Genomic DNA, 11,098 nt, shown 5'->3' with positions numbered 1-11,098 from the left:
ATTATTCACATGTCTCCTTGATCCTTAAAAAAAAACATTTTCACTAGATACTAAACAGAGCCCCAGAATAACCCCAGGATCCCTGATCCAGGGGTCATCAAATGCACAATTTTGGAAAAGGCATCCTTCCTCATCATAATTTTGTCCTATTTTTAAAAAAAATTCTTTTTTGCTAAATACCCATATGCAGAGTAGATTTTCAAAGAATTCATGCATTTTTACTATAAAAACAATAGAGCCTCCCGCCCCTGAACCCCTGACCCTGGGGCCCCAATTTAAAAATTTTGGGAAAAAATGCATGCTTATCAGAACTATGCTTACTACTAAGGAGCAGAGAAGATTTTAAAAGAAGAAGTGCATTTTTAATATATAATAATAGAGCCCCAACCTTTCACCTTAACACCTTACCCTGGGACCATGAAATTCACAATTTTGGAAGAGGCATCATTGAATATCATAACCATGAATTTAGTTTGTTTGCTAAATGCTCAGGGGCAGAGAAGATTTTTCAACTATATACTCAATAGAGCCTCCTTCTAGGAAATTGATGCATTTTCACTATAATCAATAGAGCCCCGTCTTAACACCAGAAACCCTGTTCCTGGGGCCTTAAAATTCACATAACCATGCACTTAATTTATCTGCTAAATATACAGGGGAAGCGGGGAAGATTTTTAACGAATTTTTGCATTTTCACTGTATTATAATTAGAGCCCCATCCTAACTCAGGAACCCCTATCCCTAGGGCAACAAATGTCAAAAAATTCGAAAGAGGCACCTGCACTTAATTTATCTGCTTAATATACAAAAGCAGAAAAGATTTTCATAGAATGAAATAAATGGAGATAACGAACAGTATTCAAGCTCAAAAGTCCAGAAAACATTACAAAATAGGAACAGAGCAAACACGGACCTCCAAAACATCAGATGTGGGATCAGGAGCAATGGAGGAGTGAGCATCCCCTGCCGACCGGTCACACCCGCCGTGTGCTCCTTGTCATGATCGGGAAATAACGGAAAAATCCGTCGACAATTCAGTGTGTAAATAATGGCTTAACAATTAGTATGAAAAACGTCAGTCAGCATTTGACTCAATGATAAATGTATTTGCTGACAAGGTCATTGTATCGACCATAGAACTTACGAAATGACTTTAAACGAGGCTGCTGATATGCTTTTTCACTATATGTAATCAAAAGAAACCTCCAACACCAGAGCCCCTGACCCAGTGGTCATCAAATTCCCAATTTTAGAAGAAGCACCCTTGCTTATCAAAACTAGTACTTAGTTTAACTGCTAAATACCCTGGAACAGAGAAGATGATTTTCAAATAATTGATGCATTTTCAATATATAATAAATAGAGCCCCCTCCCCCAACACCAAAACTCCTGATCCAGGGTCCACGAAATACAGAATTTTTGAAGAAGTACCCTTGTTCATTATAACTATGCACTTGCTTAATACCCAGGTGCAGAGAACAAGATTTTCAAAGAATTGATGCATTTTCACAATATAATCAAATAGAGTCCCCCTTTTAAGAGAATCCCTGACCATGGACCCACTAATTCACAATATTGGTAAAGGTTCCCTTGTTCATCATAACCATGTACTTGGTTTATCTGCTAAAATATACAGGGGGAGATGAGGAGATTTCTAAAGAATTTATGCATTTTCACTGTATGATTTAAGAGCCCCATTCTAATGCCAGAACCCCCAATCCTGGGACCATGAATTATGGTAGAGCGCTCACTGCTTATTACAATCATGGCAACAGTTCAATGCTTGATATCCAGGAGTAAAGAAGATTTTTGAAGATTGCTCTAATTTTGATAGTTTTGACCCCATACCTCAGGCTCCCCACGGGGGAAATTGTTTTTCTCTTCACTCATAGACGCCGAAATTGCTTGAAATTAATTGATTAAACAGTTCCAGAGAAGAAGCTGAAAATGTTCAAATGTTTACGGAGGACGCACATCGCACGACGACGGACAATTGCAATAGGTCACCTGAGTGACTCTGGTGACCTAAAAACACAAGGATTTTCATCTTTTGATATCATAATGTATGCTGATTTCTTGTCCAAGAACATTTGTATGGTATTATGATTTTATATGAATATCAGAATATTATCAGTGGAAAAGGTACGTTGCAAAGTACATGTACGTTGCGTATAGATCTTAGAGGGTAATCACGGTTCATCACGATAAAAATTAAAAAATAAGAACACATTTTTCAGGATAATATATATTTAATATCGAGCCATGTAGATATAAATATACAAACTAAAAGGTTCACTTCTATATAAATAGGGAACTGACCTATAGGGCCGGGCTTGGTTTTTTTTCTCTACAAAAAGCTTGTTGATTTCCGTTCCGATTAATGACATTAGGCTGAATACATGTAACAATTTGTTTTTCATAAATCTTTATTTCACTGAGTAGAGGTAGGAGGAACACTTGATATTCTGAGTTTGTTATCTCCAAATGTAATAATTGATATTTTTCTTTACTTCTCATTGTCCATAATGGTAATGTCTACTGTCTCTGGAATTCTATTCTTTATGTCTAGGCTATTTATTTTACAACACATTTCCGCTGGATATAATAAAACATGCCATTAATGTGTGCAAATTATACAGGCCTAAATGAAATCCTAGGGAGTACAGTTACTGATATATGTAGCCCTACTGTTTCAAAACTTAAGATCTTAGAACATTGACTGAAAAGAAAAGTACATGTATGTTATTCTAAATATGCATGTATTAAGCTCAAATAATTCAAGCAATACATAACATATTACATGTAACCCAGACAAGCACTAGTAGCACAGAAAGAATAAAAGCAATGTGATTAAATGCTAAGGAATATACATGTATACAATTGAAATTCATCGCAGCTCAATGCTGCCGAGAATACTTGTATCGAGTAACACAGAGTGAGTTATTCTTGTCCTCGGAGAAAGTGTGCTTATACTGAGATTTGTTCCACCTGACTGACAACTGTACATTGGAATGTTACGATTTGATCTCTCTCTAGTGTTTCTTATATCAAGAATGGAAATGCATAAAGGATAGATAATTGAAGGAAAATAAACAAGCCTATAAAAAATTTAAAATAGTCTTTGAAAAGGTGAAAATTTAAAACTATAAAAGTGTGGCACCAGGTGGATTCGAACCCCCGACTTTAAAAAGAAAGTACCACCGATTTTATAGTCAGTTCATATATCAACTGAGCTATTCTGACTATAAGATCGAAAGGTATAAATTTGAAGCAGATTGTCAAAATCAAGTTTACTTATTTTTTGTAGGTTTTTGTGGATTTCGACCCTAGGGCAGGGGTGCCCCTAAAAAAATCCTATCTTAAATTATTCCTTACATCCCAACCTATCAAAATATAACAATTTCATTTGGGGGCAGGCTTGCCCTGAAGGACTTCTAGGCCAAAATTCATGCAAAAATCAACGCTTTAACGGACAAAATGGTGTTTCGGCCAACTTTGGAGGTTTATTGTAAAGTTGTAAATAATAAATTTTAGTTGTAAAATACAAATTTGAAAAATCTAGACATATATACGGTAAAAAACAACAAATAAAGATTGATTTTTAAATGTCACTTTTTCCGGGAAATTGTTCTCTCCTATAGGTCAATTCTTTTGTAATAGTGAATACATCCTTTCCAGTATGAGTTTTTTTTACCCCCCCCCCCCTTTAATTATCTTTCCAATTATTACAGTTTAAGAAACAAAAACAAAAATAAGTGGATTTCAACATTCATTGCTAAAGTATAAAAATACTAAGATTGCAACACATACATTTACGATGGAAATTCTCCTTTAACACCATAACAGTGAGGGTGGAACAGTTGGAGGGGAGCAAAGGTTACTGCCAGTGACCGTCGTGTTGAACGACCTCGTACAAGTATCAAAACAGTGAATTCATAAAGTACTGTAAAGCTGTGTTGTTTTATTCAGTCTTTGTACAGACGAGATATATATCAGTATGTGTTGTACAACCGTTTTAAGCATCAATTTTATATAAAATTTCATTACAAAATTTATTGTGGTAACTGCAATTTAACAAGGTTTGAAATTAGATCTAATATTAGAGTGCAAATGTTGAATTCACTGGCCAAATGTTGTAAATATTGCATTTAATTTTCATCAAGTTAATTCAAATTTTGATTAATCTGGATAACGTGTTTAAAAGACAATTGTGGCGATTTCCTTTACTACATGATCATATACATGTACTAGTATGTGGCACCTTGGAAAAAGTGTTTTAAGGAATACGAGTTTATTTACAGGAATATTATTTTTCATTATGGAATTCAGAAATCTTACTGGTTTGCAAAAATGAGATCACTAACTACATATGAATTAATTCGCAAACTAAATTTACAATTGCATAGACGAGAAAATACATGTACACTGTATATAAAAAATCATAACCCATCTTGATCACATTTCATATCATTACTCCTATACATAGGTATAGAAGCTACCATACGTACTATGTACCAGGTTCAATCAGGATTTCAGGTCATTGAGCCTTTTGAAATCATTCTTGGGCAAGAGTTGTATAACTAATTGGACTTTTTCAGAAAAAGTATCTGAGTATCTGAATATATCTCATCTTCTTAAATGCAACATGCACTTTATCTCCTTAAATTGAGACCTCTTTCATGTGGTCTTTGGAAACAAACACAACCTGTTCGGGACTACTGACTCCGGAAGTATCGTGTGCATTATGATTCACCCCTCTGTAACCTGGAGAGGGGGCGTCATTATACCGGTCCTGTGGATCATGACCTCCCCAGTCTCGGAATCGTTGGTTCTGTCCGTAGGGAGATGTGGGAGAAATGCCATCTTTGTATCTATCGTATGGAGTATTATCAACTGCCTTATTGACATTGCCAAAGTGAGGGCCTTTTGCGCTATATTCTTGCCGTCCATGAGGTGACGAGGGGGAGCGATCATTCGGATATCTGTCATACGGAATGTCTTCTGTCGTTTGGTTGTCAACAACTTGTGAACTGCCGTAGACTTTTTGTCCATGTTTCTGTCCATAAGCTGAGGACGGAGAAACATCGCCTCTGTATCCATCATACGAGTCCCGGTTTCCCTCATTTATATGGGCACTTTGTTCCTGCCTTTGTTCATATTGCGCGGAAGAGGATTGACCACTCCTAAACCTATCGTAGGGAATGTTTTTATTGGCCGAGTTGTTGCTGCCTAAGCGTTGGCTACGCGGTTCATAGGCTTCGTGTCGTCCAGGTGTGTTTAGCTGCTGTGATCGGTTCTGGTTAATTGTGACATTATTTGAATTCGTATTTTCCATATTTCGCGGTTGGTATTTAGGCTTACTAGGTGGCGGAATATTTTGCTGTTGTATTTGGGGACTTCTTTCCATAAATCCAGTATTGGAGGACTCGTATCTTGATTGATCTTTTATTTCGTCGTATTTTGGCGGTAAGTCATCATATTTTTCCCTACCCTGCCGACCCGTCTGACGGGGACGTTCACGACCACCTATTTCTTTGGCCTGGTTTAATTGTTGGTATTGGTTTTCCGATCGTCCCTTGTTAATATTTAACTTTTCATATGACGCATTAGGTCCTGTGACCACTGACTGATCGTTTGCTGATAGCTCGTACATCTCCGAATTTTCTCTGCGATAAACAGGGACGGAGCCACCAGTTCCAGTAGGTTCATTAAACCCTAGATTATCGAAGCCGGATTTTTCATCCTTCTTACCAGATCCCTCCTGACCATTGGAATTCTCCCGGAGAATTCTTGGAGGTTTCGGTCTACGTCCCGACATTCGTCGGAAACTTCGTCGTACAAAATCTCTGGCCATGGCTGCGAGGGAAATAAAAGAACAATGTGATAACTGATTTTCTATCGATATCAACCATAATTCAAATAATTCATTTTCCCCCCTGTGTTTGATAGTTTTGTTGCAAAAAAATAAATCCCCAAAATTTGAAGAGTATTTACCTTGCAACTTATAATTAAATTTGTATAAAACTCTTGTATACTGCTGATTACATACTATATATTCTAACATATGCATCAACTGTGTAACTCACCAAACTGCTTATATGTGGTAGATCGCCCGAATCCCTCAGGGTTTTTGTAAATGTATACACCGTAACCAATCATGGCGCCAAGCAGGATCAGTACCAAGGGCACCGTGACGGCAACGGCGACTACCCCGCCAGTCTTCATAGTACTGTCCTGCTCCGGATTTATGTCTGCATTTAGGGATAATAACAACATTATGCGATAGATAAGTCCTACAATGTGTGCACATATATAGTTTTCATGTCGTCATTGTGTCATAATTCATAACAAAGTATTACAGAGGATATTTTAAGTTGATAAGACCATTTCTAGAATTGAAAAAAAGCAATCGAACAAAGTAAAAATCCAATAACAATCAAAAATTGCTTTATTATATTTTCTATCCTTGTTGGGTTAGGGAGGGCTGTATGGATTTATTTTACAAACACTACAGATGTGATATGTAAGTTTTCAATTACTGATTCTACGAAGACAACCAATTTTCACAAATTCCAATTCGGTCATTTAATCCTAAACTTAAAACAACAAAATCAAATACTAGTAGATCATAAAATTTCTGCGGATTAAAAAATAACATTATTACACAACCCTTACACTGACAAGTGGGACCGTGTGCCGTCAGTGGGCAGTCACACGTGTAACCATTCAATTTGTCCACACACACTCCTCCATTTTGGCAAGGATTACCGATACAGTCATCAACGTCTGTGAAAAAAAATCAACAAATATTTTAATCTATTACAATAACTACATGTATTTGATGCTAAATCAAAATTTTGTTCTTTGAAAAAAGATTTTATAATTTATGTAATTTTATTATTTTTTAAGTGACCTACTTTTATCGCAGTTAACACCTTCATAACCCCGTACACACTGGCATGCCAACCGAACACGTCCATTGTCCAGGGTAAAGCTGGAGTTATTTATAAACGTCCCGTTGATGATAATACCAGAGGGTGTGACGTCATCTTCGGTTACTTCGTGACATGTTCCATATGCACATGGACAGTCAACTAAATAAAATTAAGTTTTTAATACTTTTTTTGGAAGAACTACTTAATATACAATGCAGGGCATTACAACCACAAGCATACTTCTGGATTTTTTTAAAACTTTGTTTATTGCTGGGTTGCGTAAAACGTTTATCAAAACATTTTTGAAGAAACGTGAAACAATTTGTAGAATAAAAACAAACATTTTACCAAAATACAACTTGCCTTCGTAAATTTGACAGAATGACGGATGCTTACTATCAGAATGACGGATACTTACTATCACACGTTTTGCCGTAATACTGTGATGGGCATTGGCAGGTAAAATCCTCCAGATGTTCTATACACACCCCTCCGTAGTTACAGGGCTGATCAATGCAGTCACCTATATCGGAAAACGATTTTGATGATGGTATATTTATTTAATTTGAAACTTCATAATCCAGAGAAAGTTTAGTTACTACTCAGATTTTCTTAGTTAAGGTCTAAGGTCTGTAGTATTGGGAGAGAAGCTCCCCCTTTTCCAAGAAGTCCTTTGCTTTAATATTGTACGAAAATTCTGCCCCCCCCCCCGTATCTTCATCGTCATCAAATTTTTCTGCCTAAAATGAGGATAGTCTTTTACTGCTAAAGTTCTATAAAAATTGTTCTTCAATGCCCCTTGTCCCCCTCCCCCTCAGTTACGGTCAAATTCTTCAAGATTATTATGCCATTTTTTTTTTTTACAATAGTCTTTTGCTGTAAGTTTTATATGGAAAATGTCATTTACCCCCCCCCCCCCTTTTTTTTTTTTGCTGCAGTTAAGATAGTTTTGAGTTTTTGCAATACTTTCCTTTTGCTTGTCAATGTTTTTTTTTAAGTTATCCCTCCCTCCCTAACCTTGAAACACTATATGCTACGTGTCGATGTGGGGTTTTTTTATGTTGTAAAGGAACTAATTTACAATTACCAACTATATAATCGAATAAAATTTCAAATACTGACGGATGATAAAGTTAACTCGTAATACAGAAACAGCACGTAACGTAACACAAGCAAATTTTCTATTGTTTAGTCAGATATCCTTCGTTTATTAAGGCTAAAACTGTTACCATGACAATGTTATAAAACAACAAAAAAGGTTTTGAGCACATTAACATAATTTGGTTAAAAAAAATTACCCACAAAAACTGCGAATGCATCTGCAACGGTCATATCTATAATAGAAAAAAAAAAAGAATTTAAGAGTAAGGACATTCTGAAAAAAAAGCGTGTAGAGTTTGAAATCTACATAAAAGAAAAAGATAACAAAAAAACTGTCAATATTTGCACAAATACAATGTATATAAAAATTAAAACGCAGATATGAAACTTACTATTAAACATAGTTTTAGTTTTCTTTGCAAACAGGAAGTAAGGGGCGGATTCCTTGGTGAAACAGCTGCTCATTCCAACATTGTTCATGGCTGCCGTCCATCCAGTGGTATTGGTACAATAACCGCCATCAGCTGATACGATTTCAAAACTACGATTCCGGTGTCTATAATGTAAAAAGTAAAACTACACTGTATCCCTCTATGGAATAAAATAAAATAAAATAAAATTAAAGAAAGAAAGAAAGATTGGTTCCTAGGAAAATCTTGTTGAAGGAATTTGCCAGAAATCAGTAAAAGCCTCCAAAAGTTTAAGGCTGGAGGTCCCTCTGTTAAGAAAGATGATGTCGTTGAATTACATGTACTTTAATTGAGCACACAATAAGTAAAAGCTCAGAAAATGAGTTTGGATATGAATAGTCTCGATTTTTTTGGCAGTACACCGTCCATGAAGATATTGTTATAAAATACAATGGAATTTCTTGATAATATGTTTTTTAAAGGTTTGCTATAATATATTATTCTTGAAAAACCTTATTTTTTATAATTCAAAAGGCTCCATTTTAACTTGTTTCACGTCTCTCTACGCATTTCAAAAATTCCTTTTACTTGGTGAAAAGGGAATAAAGATTTCGGGTAGTGGGAAACAAATTACCCAGATATTGACATATTATAGTTGGTAGACTCTGTTAAATCTGTGAATGAACTTTTGATGATGTTGGATACTTTGAAGAAGTTTCCGCGGTTGTGTCCAGTTGTATTGAAGATAAGGAACATCCCCTCTTTGCCATCTTTATACATAGCAATCTTAACCTGAAAGGATACAGTTTGTGGCTAAATTTACTGTTTCACTTAAAATATTAGTGTATGCTTTATGTTAATCTTTCCTTCATTTATTGTATACATTGAAGTTACATCCAAATACAGTATACATGTATATACATTAAATTCACAATTATTACAAAACTTTAAAACTTTCACTTATTTTATCAGAATGTGTAATTTTTCTATGGCTTTACCCTATAATTGTATTTGATTTTTTTGATTATTGTTTTGTTTTTGTTGTTCAGTTTATTTTTTTGGGGGGGGGTGAGGTGGGGGAATAAATAAGAAATATAACGATGGTATCAGATGTACAATAATGCCTACCTGCTTGATCCCATACCAGCTGTTGATGAAGTGAGATTTGTAAGTAGGTTCATACCTACTCACAACTGTGTCACGTGTGTAGACGTATGTGCTTCGGTCATCATTGACAGTGACGTTAGATAGCCAGAGATTCTCGATACTAGTGGCGGGTGAAATAGTCTTCCCATTCCCTACCTTCAGAACCACTCTCCAAGCTAAAATTCAAATTTTGGAAAAGAAACAATATTGTGTATTGGAATATTACGAGACAGTGCGTTATATACGTCTTTTGAATAAAATTACAAATATATAATTTAGATGGTGCCCCTCTCCTAATCCTTGTTTGCAAGAACTATGAGATGTTTGGAGATCAAAACACCAGAAGAAGAATCATCCTGGTGGTGGTGGGGGTCAGAGGGTCCCTATGAAAATTGCTAAACCCCGTCCACACCCCACACCCACTCCCAATATGATTTTTTTTTTTTGCGTTTGAAGACTTTTTCGTGTAAAATTAAAAGTTTTTATTTTGTTTTTGTTTGTTTGTTTGGTTTTTTTTTTGCTTGTCAAAAAATCTGAGTCGATTCTTTTGGAATGGGTTGAACCCCCCCTTTTTTTAGGGAAAAAATTCCTGGTTCAGCCCATGATTACACCATACCTAATATAGGAACAGAATTCGATTACTGAACACTGTTTTATTACTATTATTATATTCATTCAGTCAAGATATTAAAACTACACAATTTTACCTAAAAATTACAACCTACATTTTGTTTCATGCACTATCAACGCAAATGCAAGAAGTATCTGTAGAAAAGAGGTTGACTGCATTTTTCTTCTGAAAAAAAACCAACAACATGCGTTATGAGACATTATAAATGCTTATATGTTATAACATTTTCATGAAATATCCCCATGAGTCATGTAATCACACCTAAATTGACCCCCAATCGTGACGTAATACTACCGAATAGAAAGAAAACACATAACGGTGTCTTTTAAATCATGAATATTTAACCAAACTTTTATAGAAATATAAATTTTGATAAACGTTGTTTAATCAAGTAAAATGAGATATAGGATAAATTTTCATGGTTTATCAGGTGAATGTTACCGCGTACAGGTGCACGGTAGCTTATTCAGTAATTGTCCTACCTGAAGTTGGACCCAAAACATGCAATCCCTTCACAATTCACAATTACTGTTTTTAAATTTTGTATAGAAAAACAACATATTTCTCCATTTATTACTCAACGGTGATTTTTATCCATTGTGAAAGTCTGAAATATCCTCTTGTCTTCCGCATTCAAAACGTCAATTGTGTATTTCCTCTGTCTTACCTGAGGGGCTCCCATGGGATAAATATTCCACTCCTCTGAGGATATAAATGAATAGCTTCGTATTTTTGCTCTATCTACAGAATTCATACTCCCCCAAAAATGTTTCTATCAGTTGGGTAAGAATGGGTCAAAGTTTTTGTAAAGTTAAAATATAAATCTTAGTGTAAAAAGTTACATCTCATTCCGGATTACAATGAGTGCACGTTTT

The 11,098-nt window shown here is 35.4% G+C and overlaps 2 protein-coding genes across 2 annotated transcripts in view; one reads left to right on the top strand and one right to left on the bottom strand.

Moving 5' to 3' along the window:
* Positions 1-3,756: 3,756 nt before the first annotated feature.
* LOC133182027 (uncharacterized) lies at positions 3,757-10,830 on the bottom strand. The gene is made up of 11 exons (XM_061316730.1): positions 10,706-10,830; positions 10,318-10,388; positions 9,575-9,768; positions 9,081-9,238; positions 8,429-8,592; positions 8,234-8,269; positions 7,354-7,458; positions 6,918-7,094; positions 6,676-6,786; positions 6,087-6,251; positions 3,757-5,856 (listed from the first exon to the last, which is right to left on the bottom strand). Exons 2-11 carry the CDS (start codon positions 10,379-10,381, stop codon positions 4,661-4,663), a joined length of 2,370 nt encoding a protein of 789 aa, XP_061172714.1. The 5' UTR covers positions 10,382-10,388; positions 10,706-10,830; the 3' UTR covers positions 3,757-4,660.
* LOC133182031 (presenilin-1-like) overlaps positions 5,863-11,098 on the top strand; it is a 97,617-nt gene continuing 92,381 nt past the window's right edge. The window contains exon 1 of the mRNA XM_061316737.1: positions 5,863-5,880. The gene's annotated coding sequence lies outside the window, so the exon portion shown is untranslated. The remainder of the gene's footprint in view (positions 5,881-11,098) is intronic.

This window comes from Saccostrea echinata, unplaced genomic scaffold (genome assembly GCF_033153115.1).
Source record: "Saccostrea echinata isolate AGI-Se365-2 ecotype Australia unplaced genomic scaffold, CSIRO_AGI_Sech_v1 ptg000009l, whole genome shotgun sequence".
Classification (NCBI taxonomy): Eukaryota; Metazoa; Mollusca; class Bivalvia; order Ostreida; family Ostreidae; genus Saccostrea; species Saccostrea echinata.
The sequence above is the reverse complement of the archived record's forward strand: the minus strand, read 5'-3'. Positions and strand labels throughout refer to the sequence as shown.